An 18,888-nucleotide genomic window follows, 5' to 3' on the forward strand; every position below is an offset into this window, starting at 1 on the left:
GACGAGGAAGACTTTTGTCCTTTAAAGTTACGAAACGAACGAAAATTAGAATTCTGGAGACCCTTAGGCCTATTCTTTTTATCCTGAGGTAGGAAAGAGCCATTTCCACCTGTAATATTCAAAATTATTTCAGCCAAACCTGGACCAAACAAGGTTTTACCCTTATAAGGCAAAGATAAAAGCTTGGACTTGGATGTGACATCTGCAGACCAAGACTTTAACCACAAAGCTCTGCGAGCTAAAACAGTGAAACCAGAAATCTTTGCTCCCAACCTAAGAACTTGCATATTGGCATCACAAATAACGGTATTGGCTAGCTTTAGAACCTTGATCCTATCTTGGATCTTCTCTATAGTAGTTTCATCTAAGATAAGATTAGATAAATCAACGCTCCAATAAGATGCTGCCCCCACAACTGTAGTAATACTAGCAATAGGCTGCCACTGTAATCCCTGATGAATGTACATTTTCTTCAAAAAAGCCTCAGCTTTTTATCCATGGGATCCTTGAAAGAACAACTATCCTAAATAGGAATAGTAGTTCTCTTGGCAAGTGTAAAGATAGCTTCCTCTACCTTGGGTACTGTACGCCAAGAGTCACGAAAAGAGTCAGCAACAGGAAACATCTTTTTAAAAACAGGGGACAGGGAAAAAGGAATCCCTGGTTTATCCCATTCCTGAGTTATGATATCTGCCATACGGTCTGGAACTAGAAACACTTCCACAGACCAAGGTACATCATATACCCTATTAAGTTTACTAGACCTCTTTGGATTCTCCGCCGAGTCAGATTCTTCCAAAGTAGCAAAAACCTCCTTTGTTCAGGCCTTTATTCTGACCAAGGCCTGAACAAAAGACTGAACATCTGGCAGAACTGCCAGACGTTCATGCAAAAGAATAGATAATGCAGAAATCTGACCTTTCAGAGAACTGGCTGACAAACCTTTCTCCAGGCCCTCCTGAAGAAAAGCCAAAATTCGAGGAACCTTTACTTTGTTCCAAGAAAAACCCTTTGAATCACACCAATGAAAGTATTTACACCATACCCTATGGTAAATTCTGCGAGTAACCAGTTTACGAGCCTGAAGAATAGTATCTATGACTTTCTCAGAGAAGCCACATCTAGCTAAAACTAGACTTTCAATCTCCAAGCAGTCAGCTTCAGAGAAACCAAATTTGGATGAAGGAAGGGACCCTGAATAAGGAGGTCCTTCCTCAAAGGTAACCAAGGAGGAAGAGATGACATTGTCACCAGATCCTGCAAGGCCATGCAGGAGCTATTAGAATCACTGAAGCTCTCTCTGGCTTGATGCTAGCAACTATTCATGGAAGTAGAGCAAACGGAGGAAACAGGTATGCTAGATTGAAGTTCCAAGGTACCGCCAGAGCATCTACCAGAACGGCTTGAGGATCTCTTGACCTTGAACCGTACCTTGGAAGTTTGGCGTTTTGACGAGACGCCATCAGATCCAATTCTGGATCCCCCACCTGAGAATTATCATGGTAAAAATCTCTGGGTGGAGAGCCCACTCTCCAGGATGAAAAGTTTGCCTGCTCAGAAAATCTGCCTCCCAGTTGTCCACCCCTGGAATGTGAATGGCAGAGAGATGGCAATCGTGAGACTCTTCCCACTGGAGAATGCAGGTCACCTCCTCCATTGCCAAAGAACTCAGAATTCCCCCCTGGTGGTTGATATAAGCCACCGAAATAATGTTGCCCCGACTGGAATCTGATAAACTAGACCAAAACTAGTTAAAGCCAAACTATCAAAGCATTGAAGATTGCTCTCAATTCCAAGTTATTTATTGGAAGAGACGAGTCCTCCGGAGTACACAAGCCCTGTGCTTTTAAGGAACCCCAAACTGCTTCCGAGCCCAACAGGCTGCTGTCCATGGTCACAATCACCCAGGAAGGACTCAGAAAGCATGTGCCCCAAGACAGATTGTCCTGAGAAATCCACCAAGAGGCCCAAGACAGATGGTCCTGAGAAATCCACCACGAGAGAGAGACTCTTTTTGGGGAGTCCAGATTTATCGTCTGCGAGAGATCTGAGTGATACCCATTCCATTGACTGAGCATGCACAATTGCAAAGGTCTCAGATGGAACCGAGCAACAGGAATGATGTCCATGGAGGCAACTATCAGACCAATCACCTCCATGCATTGAGCCACAGATGGACGAAAATGCAGACTGGAGAGAAAGGCAAGAAGCATGAAGTTTTGATTTTCTGACGTCCGTCAGAAAAATCTTCATGGACAAGGAATCTAAAATTGTTCCTAGGAAACACACCCTTGCATTTGGTACAAGGAAACTCTTTCCCAGATTCACTTTCCACCCATGGGAACGTAGAATAGACAACAACATCTCTGTATGATTTTGCTAGATGAAAAGATGGAGCTTGAACCAAGATGTCATCCAAGTAAGGTGCCACAGCAATGCCCTGGGACCTGACCACTGCCAGAAGAGCCCCCAGAACCTTTGTGAAAATTCTGGGAGCTGTAGCAAGGCCAAAAGGAAGAGCAACAAATTGGAAATGTTTGTCCAGAAAGGCAAACCTCAGATACTGGTAATGATCCCTGTTATTGGGAATGTGAAGATACGCATCCTTCAGGTCTATAGTCTTCATGAACTGACCCTCTTGTACCAAAGGAAGAATGGAACGGATGGTCATGTCAGTATATAGCAGGGTTATAATATAATTTATTTAATAATTATTCTTTAAAATAACCTCCAATTAAAATGCATATAATAAACAATTAAAATCAATAATTATTCCTAAATTCTTTAGATTAGTTAAAATTTATAAACACATTGAATTATATTTATAGAAACCAGATTATGAATAAAACTATACGTAGTTATGCTGTTACAATATTCTTTACAAAGTAAACCAAATGTATCTTTAAAACTAACCTTACCTACAATGAATCTCCCAAATCAGAGTTGCATTTAAAATACCACAATGAAGTACCAGAGTATGGATTGCTAACTTTAACAGTGCTTAGTTAAACAATATAACAAGATGTTTTAACAGCCAATTTATCTGAGCTGAAATAAACTCTTTTTAGCTACAATTAAGGCAAGTTCTAAAATATATATAGTTGCAAATAACTTAATGCACACCAGAGAGATTTACTTACAATAATAGGCCTGACTTAGAAATATGAAATACAAAGGACCTTTATCTAGCAAATAAATGATTTAGCATTAATGATGACGAGTTAAACTACACAGGACTATGGACATGAGCTTAAAATACAAATTGTGCTCTTTGAATTTACCAGCTTCAATTAGACTGAAACAACAATTAATGTATTTGCTTTAAAATATAAAATTATAGTCTTTGTCATATGTTACCACATGAGCTAATTTAATATTCCAGCTTTTTCAAATAGATTCAGGTCACCTCATATGAAAAAAGGTTTTGCAATATGGATCAGGAAGTTAGTCCCAGATTTTGCTTAACGTGACTGTGTCCCAAAATGGCAGCAAAGTTATCAGTCAAGATTTCAGCAAAATAAAGAGAGCCCCTCTTTCTCCCATGCACAAACTTTTCAAGTGATAAGCCCCTCCCCTTTTTATTATCATTGGTGACTGTTGGATATGCCATTACCGGAGCTGTCTTTCCATTGGCCCTCAGAGCTTGTCCCTCATTGGCTCATCTGTCTCTGCATGTGTTCCAATAGTTAATTTGTTTGGCTGTCATACCAGTTTTAATCCACTAGGGGGTAGCAGATAACCAGAAATGCAGTTTCATTTTTAAATACTGCTAACAGTAAACTATATAATTTAATTGCATATTTTTACAATGTATATTTAGTGTATTTACTATTTCTGATATCAAACTATGTGTTCAGTACCTATGGTAATATATAATGCCATTTTCTCTGATTATTTATTTTAATATGAAACTTGAGTACATTACTTATCATATTTTAGAAGATGCCTTAAAAGTTGCATTTTTTATGAAGGACTAGTAGTATCAATCAATGAAATATATATGTCAATTCATAGCATCTTATTGAGAAATGTCATCTTCACACCAGTTAACCCTTGTAATGTTCATTAGATTTCTGGAAAACAAAGAAAAATGTGTTTATCTTGAAATAAATGGTTCAATATGTATATTTACCAATGCAGTTATTATTCAATACAGCATATATTTATTTAACATAGTATAATTTTCAGATTTCTTTCTCTCTCCATATATATATATATATATATATATATATATATATATATATATATATATATATATATATATAAATATATATATATATATATATTATATATATATATATATATATATAAAAAATATAAATATATATAGATGTTTTAAATATGATCTGTGTATTTTAAATTATTATGAGGATTTAGACACAATTTCTTTAACTGAGATCTAGTTTCTCTCTGTGCTGTATGTAACTTAAGTTCAGATGCCTTCTCAACTGAGAATGTGTATTAGATCTCAGCAGGGTCAATTTAACACTTAGATGAGATGAGCTACATCCTTTGAGAATGGTTGTATATTCCATTATCCTTACAGCTGGAGCGACTGGTTTTTCAGATAGGGAAAAATTCTTTACACAGGCCTCCTTTGAAATGGATAATTGGGACATTCTGGCTTGTGATCTGATTGGAACTTTAACTTCACACTTTAGGCAGGAAACCTTTGAAAGCAATTCCTTTGTTCTTGAAATTTTTGCTTCAGAACGAGAGGGGGTTGTTTTACAAACAGTTTCACAAATAAAATGAGTTCTTGGTCTTATCATATATCTAAGTGTAGATAAATATACATATATATATATATATATATATATATATATATATATATATATATTATTTAATAATACTCACAGATATCCTGACAGTCTTCATTTTGAAGGACGGAACTCTGAGAAATCGATTGAGATACTTTAAGTCCAGAATGGGACAGTAAGTGCCCTCCTTTTTGGGAACTACAACTAGGTTTGAATAGAATCCTAGACCCTGTCCCTCTAGAGGAACTGGAACAATCACTCCCAGGGAGGAAAGTTCCTTTACGCAGTTTAAGAAGGTCTCTCTCTTTATCTGGTCCACAGATAACCTTGACAGGTGGAATCTGCTCCTGGGAGGACAAGATTTGAATCCTATTTTATAACCGTGAGATACAATATCTATTGCCCAAGGATCTGGAACATCTGGTATCCAAGCCTGACAAAATAAAAGAACATGCCCCTACTTGATCCAAAACAGGATTGGGGATGGACCCTTTATGCTGATTTAGAATCAGCGGAAGGCTTCTTGGCTTGCTTTCCTTTATTCCAAGGCTGACTGGACCTCCAAGAAGACGTGGAGTGTTCCGACTTGGAAGAGGACGAGGAAGACTTTTGTCCCTTAAAGTTACGAAACGAACGAAAATTAGAATTCTGGAGACCCTTAGGCCTATTCTTTTTATCCTGAGGTAGGAAAGAGCCATTTCCACCTGTAATATTCAAAATTATTTCAGCCAAACCTGGATCAAACAAGGTTTTACCCTTATAAGGCAAAGATAAAAGCTTGGACTTGGATGTGACATCTGCAGACCAAGACTTTAACCACAGAGCTCTGCGAGCTAAAACAGTGAAACCAGAAATCTTTGCTCCCAACCTAAGAACTTGCATATTGGCATCACAAATAAAGGTATTGGCTAGCTTTAGAACCTTGATCCTATCTTGCATCTTCTCTATAGTAGTTTCATCTAAGATAAGATTAGATAAATCAACGCTCCAATAAGATGCTGCCCCCACAACTGTAGTAATACTAGCAATAGGCTGCCACTGTAATCCCTGATGAATGTACATTTTCTTCAAAGAAGCCTCAGCTTTTTATCCATGGGATCCTTGAAAGAACAACTATCCTAAATAGGAATAGTAGTTCTCTTGGCAAGTGTAAAGATAGCTTCCTCTACCTTGGGTACTGTACGCCAAGAGTCACGAAAAGAGTCAGCAACAGGAAACATCTTTTTAAAAACAGGGGACAGGGAAAAAGGAATCCCTGGTTTATCCCATTCCTGAGTTATGATATCTGCCATACGGTCTGGAACTAGAAACACTTCCACAGACCAAGGTACATCATATACCCTATTAAGTTTACTAGACCTCTTTGGATTCTCCGCCGAGTCAGATTCTTCCAAAGTAGCAAGAACCTCCTTTAACAGTACTCAGAGGTGTTCTAACTTAAATCTGATATTATTCTCCTCTGAATCTGCAGAATTGGTCACTACAGTATCATAATCTGACAATTCTCCCTCAGATACTGAGGAATCATTCTCATCAGATAGCTGAGACAAACTGACTAATGAAGCCTTAGTGGAGTCAGAACCCTTATTAACATCAATATGTTTATATTTCCTCTTGCGCTTACCAGCAACCACTATAATTTTGGATGCTTTCCAGCCACTCACATACAGCTGCTGCAACACAGCAGAAAACTCTGGTCTGCAGAAGCCGGAAAAACGGAAGCGCATATCAAATGCGGTCTCCTGACCGCAACTAAAACGAGAATTGCACCACTAGTCAAAACGGTGCAAAATAACCTCACTTCCTGAAAATTTGAAAAAGACTGTAGAAAAACGGTTCCAATCACATAATTGCTCACCACTCATTGCCGAAAAACTCCGGCAAGTAAAAAAACACCTCCTAAACAAAAAGGAGGACAAACTCCCATCCTAATAGAGCCTAGATACAAAATAAATAATCTTTATAACATGTCTCCTCAGCCTCTAAAGATCCCAATGCAGTCCCCTCTAAATGCTCCCTGCCTGTTAAAAGATAAAGCACATACATTTTCCCCCTGACATCCACAAAGATCTTCCAGATAAAAGTCTTCAATTAACTCTTAGAGTGCTGGTACCTTCTAACCTAGAAGGGAAGCACTTACCTGTGGAAGTAGCTGTCAGACAGGGAACAGTTTCTTAGGTATTTCAGATCACTCCACATCTAACAGAGACCTGTTGAAAAAGAAAAAACAGAGTAACCAACTTTGGTTTTCTATCAAAGGGGTAGCATTGGTGTTAGAAATAAAGCAAGGACCACCTCGCCACATTCTAACTGCTAAAAGCCACCATTACTCTTACTAAAGAGATTGACATGGACACAGCATAGCCCCAATCCTTGCTTGCAGGAAAAGTACCTATAAAAGGATTAAATCTTCAGATACCTTCTTCGTCATCCTCCCATGATCAAGGCAAAGAGAATCACTGGGGGTTATGGGTAAGGGAAGTGATACTTAACAGCTCTGCTGGGATGCTCTTTGCCTTCTCCTGCTGGCAGGAGTGAATATCCCATTAGTAATTGGAATGATTTGTGGACTCTCCATGACATTGGAAAGAAATCTGAATTCAAGTTAGGGACAGGGAATACACCTATATGCACTAGGGAACAACCGTATGAACTGTAGACAGTGTGCACAAATCAGAGCAATGAGTAACATTTTGTATGAAGAAGGTACAAGGTGTATAAGTGTATGATTGTGGGACTTGTGTAAGAGCGGGGAACAAAGGGCATTATATAGGCACAAGTCTAAAACACATTTTCATTGAATACTGACAGAGCACATAGATGTTTTGTTGAATAGGTTAAAATATGGCTATACATTGAATATGTAAACTAGGTTTATGGACCCTCCATGGACCCTCCATGCAACCTTATGGATCATTTCTCCCTTGTGCTTTAATAGGGTGTGCATGACCAGAAGGGACAATATATCACCCAAATAGACTCTCAAAGGAATTTTCATGGGTTAATTATATAATTCTATCTGTAATGTTTATGTAGGTGGTAGAAGGAATGAATTATCTATAGGTGGCTGCAGATTTAATCACTGTTCTATGTATAACTGTCAGGATATATTTAAACACTGTTGATATGTGGCATTCGAAAAGGTAGTTAAGTCTGTAAATCAGTTCTGTGTGTGTTGCAATAAGGGTATTATAATTATTTCTCCCCTCACCTTGGCTGAGAGCAGGTACAATAACTTTTATTCTAATCACCTGATTATTTCACCCGTGCTCCGGTTCAGATATCCTCAAAATGTGGCCAGTTATGGAGGTCTGAGGACAGGTTTGAAAAACAGCAAACTAGTTGTATGAAATACAGTATGTGTGAAGCAAACACAACACACTTGAAGTAGGGTAGTGAGGGTGTGATCTATGTATCTTATTGTTTAAGGCTGAACAAAATGTAAATATAATAAGGTTCCCTCTATGCTAGAGAGTTTTTACCTATATTTTTATGTTCAATGTACAGAGAAAAACTCCCTTTATAAAAAAAAAACTACACTAGTAAATTATATCTATCCATACATTTGCTGCTTTAAATGCTTTGTTAAATTACTTACCCACCAGTTCTGGTCTTCTTCCTCAGTAACCACAATTACCTCTCCTATATAGAAAGTCAACTCATCTTCTCGATCAGCCATGCATTCAAACAGAGCCTTTACCCGTCGTAGCTTCGGTTTGCTCTTCAAAGGTATAAAGAAATATAGAGATGGAATATGGGACATACTGCATATCATATTGTGCCTCCAATATACAGTATAGAGCTGGATAAACCAAATATTAGCATTTAACAGCTACTCAGATATATTTGTTTCACATCTCAAGATGTAGCTGGATAATTACAATGTCATGATGAAAAATTAAAGGGATATGAAACACACATTTTTCTTTCTTTTGTGAGTTAGAAAGAGCATGCAATGTTAAACAACTTTCCAATTTACTTCTATTATCTAATTTGCTTCATTCTCTTGATAGCCTTTGTTGAAAAGCATATTTAAATAGTCTCAGTGTCTGCTGATTTGTGGCTGCACATAAATGCCTCGTGTGATTGGCTCACCCATGTGCATTGCTATTTCTTCAACAAAGGATATATAAAGAATGAAGCAAATCAGATAATAGAAGTAAATTTGAATGTTGTTTCAAATTGTATTCTCTAGCTGAATCATGAAAGAAAATGTTGGGTTTCATGTCCCTTAAATACAGTTTTAAAATGGAATCTTATTTTACATTGTATTTGTCCTTATTGGCTGCACCTTAAGCTCTTACTTCTAAATCACCATATAATCGGCTAGATTACAAGTCTTGCGTTAGCCTTAAAAAGCAGCGTTGAGGGGTCCTAACCCTGCTTTTTAACGCCCGCTGGTATTACGAGTCTGGCAGGTACAGGTGTACCGCTCACTTTTTTCCTCAATTTTCGCATACCGCAAATCTCCTTACGTCAATTGCGTATCCTATCTTTTTAATGGGATTTTCCTAACGCCGGTATTACGATTGCTGGAAAAAGTGAGCGGTAGACCCTCTCCTGTCCAGACTCCTACCGCATTTAAAAGTCAGTAGTTAAGAGTTTTATGGGCTAACGCCGTAACATAAAACTCTTAACTAAAGTGCTACAAAGTACACTAACACCCATAAACTACAGTACTTATTAACCCCTAAACCGAGCCCCCCCACATCGCAAACACTTAAATAAATATATTAACCCCTAAACCGCCGCACTCCTGTCTTGCAAACACTAGTTACATTTTATTAACCCCTAATCTGCCGTCCCTAACATCGCCAACACCTACCTACATTTATTAACCCATAATCTGCCGCCCCCAACGTCGCTGCTACTATATTAAATTTATAAATCCCTAAACCTAAGTCTAACCCTAAATCTAACCCTCCTAACTTAAATATAATTTAAATAAAATGAAATAAAATTACTACTATTAAATAAATTAATCCTATTTAAAACTAAATACTTACCGATAAAATAAACCCTAAGCTAGCTACAATATAACTAACAGTTACATTGTAGCTAGCTTAGGATTTATATTTATTTTACAGGCAACTTTGTATTTATTTTAACTAGGTAGAATAGTTATTAAATAGTTATTAACTATTTATTAACTTCCTAGTTAAAATAAGTACAAATTTACCTGTAAAATAAATCCTAACCTAAGTTACAATTACACCTAACACTACACTACCATTAAATTAATTACATAAACTACCTACAATTAACTTCAATTAAATTAAATAAACTAAAGTACCAAAAACAAACAAACACTTAATTACAGAAAATAAAAGAAGAATTACAATTTTTTTAAACTAATTACACCTAATCTAATCCCCCTAATAAAATAAAAAATCCCCCCAAAATAATAAAATTCCCTACCCTATACTAAATTACAAATAGCCCTTAAAAGGGCCTTTTGCTGGGCATTGCCCCAAAGTAATCAGCTCTTTTACCTGGAAAAAAATACAATACCCCCCCAACATTAAAACCCACCACCCACACACCCAACCCTACTCTAAAACCCACCCAATCCCCCCTTAAAAAAACCTAACGCTACCCCCTTGAACATCACCCTACCTTGAGCCGTCTTCACCCAGCCGGGCACAAGTGGACCTCCAGAGGGGCAGAAGTCTTCATCCAATCCGGGCAGAAGAGGACATCCAGACCGGCAGAAGTCTTCATCCAGGCGGCATCTTCTATCTTCTTCCATCCGGAGCGGAGCGGGTCCATCTTGAAGACATCCGACGCGGAGCATCCTCTTCCATCCGACTGAAGAATGAAGGTTCCTTTAAGTGACGTCATCCAAGATGGCGTCCCTTCAATTCCGATTGGCTGATAGAATCCTATCAGCCAATCGGAATTAAGGTAGGAAAAAACCTATTGGTTGATGCAATCAGCCAATAGGATTGACCTCGGATTCTATTGGCTGATTGGAACAGCCAATAGAATGCAAGCTGAATCCTATTGGCTGATTGGATCAGCCAAAAGGATTGAACTTCAATCCTATTGGCTGATTGCATCAGCCAATAGGATTTTTCCTACCTTAATTCCGATTGGCTGATAGTCGCCGTCGGATGGAAGAGGATGCTCTGCGTCGGATGTCTTCAAGATGGACCCGCTCCGCTCCGGATGGAAGAAGATATAAGATGCCGCCTGGAAGAAGACTTCTGCTGGTCTGGATGTCCTCTTCTGCCCGAATCAGATGAAGACTTCTGCCCCTCTGGAGGTCCACTTGTGCCTGGCTGGGTGAAGATGGCTCAAGGTAGGGTGATCTTCAAGGGGGTAGTGTAAGGTTTTTTTTAAGGGGGGATTGGGTGGGTTTTAATGTTGGGGGGTATTGTATTTTTTTCAGGTAAAAGAGCTGATTACTTTGGGGCAATGCCCCGCAAAAGGCCCTTTTAAGGGCTATTTGTAATTTAATATAGGGTAGGGAATTTTATTATTTTGGGGGGATTTTTTATTTTATTAGGGGGATTAGATTAGGTGTAATTAGTTTAAAAAAATTGTAATTTTTATTTTTTGTAATTTAGTGTTGTTTTTTTTTTTGGTACTTTATTTAATTTAATTGTAGTTAATTGTAGGTAGTTTATGTAATTAATTTAATGATAGTGTAGTGTAAGGTGTAATTTTAACTTAGGTTAGGATTTATTTTACAGGTAAATTTGTACTTATTTTTACTAGAAAGTTATTAAATAGTTAATAACTATTTAATAACTATTCTACCTAGTTAAAATGAATACAAAGTTGCCTGTAAAATAAATATAAACCCTAAGCTAGATACAATGTAACTATTAGTTATATTGTAGCTAGCTTAGGGTTTATTTTATTGGTAAGTATTTAGTTTTAAATACGATTAATTTATTTAATTGTAGTAAATTTATTTAGATGTATTTAAATTATATTTAAGTTAGGGGGTGTTAGGGTTAGACTTAGGTTTAGGGGTTAATAAATGTATTATGTTGGCGGCGGCAGATTAGGGGTTAATAAATTTAATATAGTTGCGGCGATGTTGGGGGGGGGCAGATTAGGGGTTAATAAATATAATGTAGGGTTTGGCGATGTTGGGGGCATCAGATTAGGGGTTCATAAGTATAATGTAGGTGGCGGCGGTGTCCGGAGCGGCAGAGTAGGGGTTAATGAATATAATGTTGGTGTTGGCGATGTTGGGGCCATCAGATTAGGGGTTCATAGGGATAATGCAGGTATCGACGATGTTGGGGGCGGCAGATTAGGGGTTAATAAGTGTAAGATTAGGGGAGTTTAGACTCGGGGTTCATGTTAGGGTGTTAGGTGCAGACATAACTTTTATTTCCCCATAGGAAACAATGGGGCTGCGTTAGGAGCTAAACACTGCTTTTTTTGCAGGTGTTAGGTTTTTTTCCAGTCAGCTCAGCCCCATTGTTTCCTATGGGGAAATCGTGCACGAGCACGTTTAGCCAGCTCACCGCTACCGTAAGCAGCGCTGGTATTACAGTGAGATGTGGAGCTAAATTTTGCTCAACGCTCACTTTTCTGAGGCTAACGCCGGCTTGAAGAAAACCTGTAATACCAGCGTTGTCTTAAGTGAGCGGTGAGAAAAAAAGGCTTTTTAGCCCCGCACACCATTACCGACAAAAACTCGTAATCACAAAAGCTGCTGGTGCAACGCCGCCCCCTGCAGACTCACGGCCAATGGGCCGCCAGCAGGGAGGTGTCAATCAACCCGATCATACTCGATCGGGTTGAATTGTGGCGATTCCTGTCCGCCTCATCAGAGCAGGCGGACAGGGTTATGGAGCAGCGGTCTTTAAACACGGGGCCTCAAGCTCCATTTGGAGCTTTATAGATAGGCCCCATTTCCTTGCCAACCCCCACACACTACACACAGTGATCTGACTTTTTCTACTTGTAGTTGTAGCAACAGTTTGATATCAGTATGCCCCTTGTCCCCTCACCCTCCTGTCTGGGTAGTAAGACCGCCTCTCTAAAATGCAGGATTAGAAGCAATGGGGCCTATATATCAAAGGTCTTGTGGACCTGATCCGACAGTGCGGATCAGGTCCGCAAGACCTCGCTGAATGCGGAGAGCAATACGCTCTCCGCATTTAACATTGCACCAGCAGCTCACAAGAGCTGCTGGTGCAATGCCGCCCCCTGCTGACTCGCGGCCAATCAGCCGCCAGCAGGGGGTGTCAGTCAACCCGATCGTAGTTGATCGGGTTGAATTCCGGCGATTCCTGTCCGCCTCATCAGAGCAGGTGGACAGGGTTATGGAGCAGAGGTCTTTAGAACGCTGCTTCATAACTGCTGTTTCTGGCGAGTCTGAAGACTCACGGGCCCACAAGCTCCATTCGGAGCTTGATAAATGGGCCACAATGTCTGGTTTATGTGACATAATAATGGAGACTGGGTGGAGTCACTACTCACACTGCAGGGATAACTGTAAAGCAATAAATTGTGTATAAACAGCCTGGGATTAATGGGGAGATAAATCTCTAGCAATGCTGATGATCTGACTCTGAGTCTGAAGTTCTCTCAAATCTTACCCGTTTCCAAAGTAGTCCTGACCCCCGTCCTCAGAGACTTACAGCACATTGCTACACTTCACTAGTAAGTAGACACAGTGAGGCTCCTGAGGTGACTAGTCAGAACTTCCAAGTTAGTCCTCGAGACAACACCGTGGCATGGTCGCTGCCTTCTCATGCCTGAGCCAACACTGCACACGGCATGCAGTCACATGCGCCAAAAACCACTGACTATGTATTGGTAGCATGTGTTTTTTAGTTTTTTGTAAATGCATGGGGCAATGTAAGACAGACGTCAATCATCCCAGGACAGACCCCTAAAATCGTGACTGTCCCGTAAAAATCGGGACATTTGGGGGGTATGATAGTCTAACTGGACTAGTCCTTCTCTGCTGCTGAACAGAAAATATATTATCTGTTCAACTCCTCAAGATTAATCACTTTCTCTCTTATTTCCAATTCGGGTTCCTATGCCATAAATGTAAGTTTTTATATGAAAAGTGTTATTCAATGTAAGGCCTGGACTCCACAGTGCAGGTTAGAAGTGTATTTAATCTTCCTCCCCACACACAGACACTATTCCTCAATCTTTCCCTATCTGCAGTATACAAAATACGCCTTATCTTACTCAATGTATATGTTCCTGAATCTATGTGCACATATAGGTTTGTGCCAATTTACAATGCTTTTTAATTCTAAATAGTAGTTATTCTAAAAATAAATTCACCAGTCAAGCAAGGAAAAATGAAATATGTTTATCCCTTCCTGTGAAAAGTTTCTGCTCCCTTATATAAGTTTCTCACCAGACTCATTCTCCGCGGCATTGGCAGAGGAGGCTCCTGACTCGGCAAAGGGATATTATACAGTTCTTGTGAGGATGCTGGGGATGTGGAATTACTCTGGATAGTTCTTTGTTGTCCAAACTTTGAATACTCCTCTGTCCTGCAATCTGCCAAGCAGGGAGGAAAGAATCACACAATTAACTCTTTATGCCAAACATCCTAATCATATTTTATAGCATCAGGAAATACCTGCATTTCCTCAGTAACTGAATATTACCTAAAAGATCTGCAATGCTGCACCTGCCCTAGACCTCTAATTCTTTTCAAAAACTAAGAAAACCAATAATGATTCCTGTTTTGCACAAAGGTTAAATTATTATTATTGTTATTACTATTATTAGCAGTAATCTTAAACTATCAAACTATTCACTGTGTATTATATACATTGAAGTGAATCACCCAACTTCTCTACTTTTAAGATGGATTACAAGAAGCATTCCCAAAATGATCACAAGAAACAAACATTCCCAAAAAGTTCCCAAAATCATATTCTCAAATCTGTGATTCCCAAATCCAGAATTATTCAGAAGACCAGATTTTTTCATTGGTAATTATTTTTTAAATAAAATTATTAAAAGTTACCATTTTCACCCACCTCTAAAAACGTTTGCATGCATGGGTTTTCGCAATTGTTTGCGCGCAGGTTTAATTGTGCTGGTATTGCAAGTTGAAAGTTAACACAGCACAATTTACACTAGAATTATTACAGCGTCCTTAGAGCTCTGGTTAATTGTTTCACAAAACACATCAAAAATACATTACAAAGTACACTTACACTCATAATAACAAAAAAGTTATAAGGGCTCAAAGATATGAGATCTCAGGTGTTAGAAAAAACACCAGGGCTTTGACATAGAGAGATACATACATACACATATCTAAAGATGTGTATGTATGTATATATATATATATATATAATATATATATGTATGTCTATATACAAAAAAATCATATTTTGATGTTGGGTTAGCGCACATGAGAATATGCGATCGCGAGTAAGGTGTTGCTCCATTGACTTCTATGGAGGAAGACAGCTTTTTGTGATTGTTGGGTTAGCGCACGAGTGAAAACAGTTTACTTTCAAATCATAGTATGAGCACAACCCGACGAGCCTAAAAACTTACTTCTAGCACAGTTAACACTTGAGCGGGAGTGTTAAATAGCGCTCTATTTGTATTCTGGCCCATTATTGGTCAAGGGGAGTGGCTTGAAATGTGTTTACTTTCGGCATGTGGATTGTAACGAAAATGTAAATATGTATATTCCATATTGAATGAAAACATTACAACAGTCTGATGCCCATCATTACAAATCCAAACACGTAAGTAAATGACTGCTCATATCATTACATATTATTTCAATGACGTAACTGCTCATATCAGACTAACTGAATGACTATAAAATACACACATATTTCACATTCGACCTTATGTGAATATGACATCATTAATTAGATGGCAACTATAGCCATTACTCACTTTATTTCCTTTTCTTTTGAAATTACCACAATATTAAAGGGGTAGCAACAGACAGAGAAGGCAATAATAGGCTTAGGTTACTTCCGACCCACTACGCTTAAAGGGACAGTATACACTCATTTTCATATAACTGCATGTAATAGACACTACTATAAAGAATAAGATGCACAGATACTGATATAAAAATCCTGTATAAAACTGTTTAAAAACTTACTTAGAAGCTGTCAGTTTGGCTCTGTTGAAAAGGTAGCTGGAAAGTCCACTGAAAGTGGCAAATAAGACACTCCCCCCCCCCCCTTCTTTTGCATATGAAAAGACCCTTTACACAAACAGGAGCAAGCTGGAGAAGGTAGCTGACGGTATTCACATAAAACTTTGGGGCTTGGTTAGGAGTCTGAAAATCAGAGCAATGTTATTTAAAAATAAGCAAAACTATACATTTATTTTAAAAAAAAAAACTTTATGGGCTATATAAATAGATCATCTACAAAACATTTATGCAAAGAAAAAATTAGTGTATAATGTCCCTTTAAGGTCCGCCTGAAGTGGAAGTTAAGAAGCAGCGGTCCTAAGACTGCTGCTCCTTAAAGGGACACTGAACCCAATTTTTTTTCTTTCGTGATTTAGATAGAGCATGACATTTTAAGCAACTTTCTAATTTACTCCTATTATCAAATTTTCTTTATTCTCTTGGTATCTTTATTTGAAATGCAAGAATGTAAGTTTAGATGCCGGCCCAATTTTGGTGAACAACCTGGGTTGTTCTTGTTGATTGGTGGATAAATTCATCCACCAATAAAAAAGTTCTGAACCAAAAAAAAAGCTTGATAATAGGAGTAAATTACAAAGTTGCTTAAAATTCCATGCTCTATCTGAATCATGAAAGAAAAAATTTGGGTTCAGTGTCCCTTTAACTTATCCGCCACCTCTGAGGCGGCAGATAGCAATCATCCCGATCAGATACGATCGGGATGATTGATACCCCCTGCTATCTGCAGGGGGTGGCATTGCACAAGTATTTCACTAGAAATTCTTGTGCAATGTTAAATGCAGACAGCGTCCGCCCGTATCATGAAAATCGGCCCCTTAGTCTCTTTCTACATACTCAGGGTATTCTTTTTCATATGATTACATTTGGCATGAAATATACCAAAATGGGCCTAGCTCAATACCTTGGGTTATCTACTAAATAAATATATGTAGTTTTGATAGGTATATAAATAATAATAAAAAAAACCAAGGCTCTATTTCTGTTTAAATAGAGTGATAGCAAAAATGTACTGGTATTTTGGGCACGTTTTTCTCTGAAATTCCTGGTAGTGAAGGGGTTAATGTAGCACGAAAAGTGGGGGAGAACTAACACCCATACTCGCTGGCAAAAACCTGATTTGTGTTTAACAAAGTGCCCTAACACAACATAAAATATGAATATTTCACATTCCGATATTCTCATAGCAGAATACGTTCTATTTATTCTTAAAAGGACATTAAACCCAAATTATTTGTTTCATTATTCAGATAGAGAATACAATTTTATTTTATTATCTAATTTGCTTCATTCTTTAGATATCCTTTGCTGAATAAATAGCAATGCACATGGGTGAGCCAATCACACGAAACATCTATGTGCAGCTCCCAATCAGCAGCGACTGAGCATATCTAAATATGCTTTTCAACAAAGGATACCAACTGAATGAAGCAAATTAGATAATAGAAGTAAATTAGAAAGTTGTTTAAAATGGCATGCTCTATCTAAACCATGAAAGAAAAAAGTTTCATGTCCCTTTTAAAGTGATGGTTAACTCACTTAAGTTAATTTACATAGTATGAAAGTACTTTTAAATATATGCATATTGATGCCAGATCATGTAGCGAATCACGTCCGCTCGACATCGCTAAATGCCGCACAAGCATTTCTTGTGCAATGCTGCCCTTTGCTCACTCGCGACCAATTGGCTGCTAGCAGGTGCCGTCAATGAAAAGGATGGGGCATCGATGCAGCATCAGCTGCTTGTTAAATCGACCCCTATATCTTTTGGTTTACCCCCTTTTTATGTGGCTCTGCTCCCTGCTTCTATGCTGCCTCCATGTCAGAAATTCTTATGTTTCAGTTTGACAGGCAGCTATTGCATCCAATAGGAGCTACACTATATGCCCTTTGTTATCTACTGCCAGCCCAGCACGCTCCTGCACTGGTAACTTGAAGCAACATCTGCTTGAAGTAGAACTGCCCAAGTGCAGCTCGCTAGGCTCTTTGCACTGCTTAAATGCAGGACCGGATTTATAAGCAGGCAGAGTATGAATGTGCCTACAGGCACCCTCAATACAGGGGTGTTTGTCTCTGCCTATTATAAATACCAGTCATCTTAAAATTACCTTGCTGAAACCACCGTTTCACTGCTTTCTGTGCTTTCTATAATTTGTTAGTAGCAGTCATGTGACTTCTGAGATCACAGGTGACTTAGGTGGATTTGTTAGTAGCAGTCATGTGACTATTCTGAGATCACAGGTAACTTAGGTGGATTTGTTAGTAGCAGTCATGTGACTATTCTGAGATCACAGGTGACTTAGGTGGATGGGAACTTGCTGCTACCTGTAATATGGTGCCTTAATGTAATAAATAATATGATATAAAATAATTTATATTCTAATAGGCTCTGCAACATATCATTAATGTTGTTATAAGTTAAAGAATATAATTTGTAACGATAAGCACAGCTGTGTTTCTAGTTGGTAACGTGTCTTTACAATTTAATATATCTGTATTCTTACAGGATTTACATTGCACCTTCTCATACCCTTACCCCTGATGAAAGTACAGGGCCCAAGGAGGTACAGTTATTCCACTACCGTAGGCCATCTTAGTTAAGGTTGCCGACACAGCAGTGAACAGGGAATGTGCGCGCAGGGGGGGTTCAGATTTTGGTGTAAATCCAGCCCTGACTAAATGACATAAGATATTGTTGTTTACCCTTGGTCCAATTTTACAAAAACAAATATGCAAATATTCTAAAATCCAAACTTTTCTGAATTTCAAACCTTTTTCATTCCCAATACTGACATCTAGTGGTTCTCATATTTAAGCAGGCAATGTGCTAATATTGGTGTGGATTTCAATCTTTTGCATTCTTTTTCATTATTGGGAAAACGGAAGCAAAACATTTTTTTTAACAAGGTGATCACAATCTTTCAGAGTCAAACACACATAAGATTGATAACTGTCACGGGATTACCGATCACTAAAATCCAAAATGGGTTAATGGAG

The 18,888-nt window shown here is 38.4% G+C and overlaps 1 protein-coding gene across 1 annotated transcript in view; it reads right to left on the reverse strand.

The window, feature by feature from the left end:
* Positions 1-18,888, reverse strand: part of LOC128642528 (arf-GAP with SH3 domain, ANK repeat and PH domain-containing protein 2) — a 431,344-nt gene that overhangs the window by 14,775 nt on the left and 397,681 nt on the right. Inside the window, exons 26-27 of the mRNA XM_053695331.1 lie at positions 14,107-14,252; positions 8,359-8,481 (exon numbers count right to left, since the gene is read on the reverse strand). Coding sequence (XP_053551306.1) covers positions 8,359-8,481; positions 14,107-14,252 — 269 coding nt within the window. The remainder of the gene's footprint in view (positions 1-8,358; positions 8,482-14,106; positions 14,253-18,888) is intronic.

Source organism: Bombina bombina, chromosome 1 (genome assembly GCF_027579735.1).
Source record: "Bombina bombina isolate aBomBom1 chromosome 1, aBomBom1.pri, whole genome shotgun sequence".
NCBI lineage: Eukaryota > Metazoa > Chordata > Amphibia > Anura > Bombinatoridae > Bombina > Bombina bombina.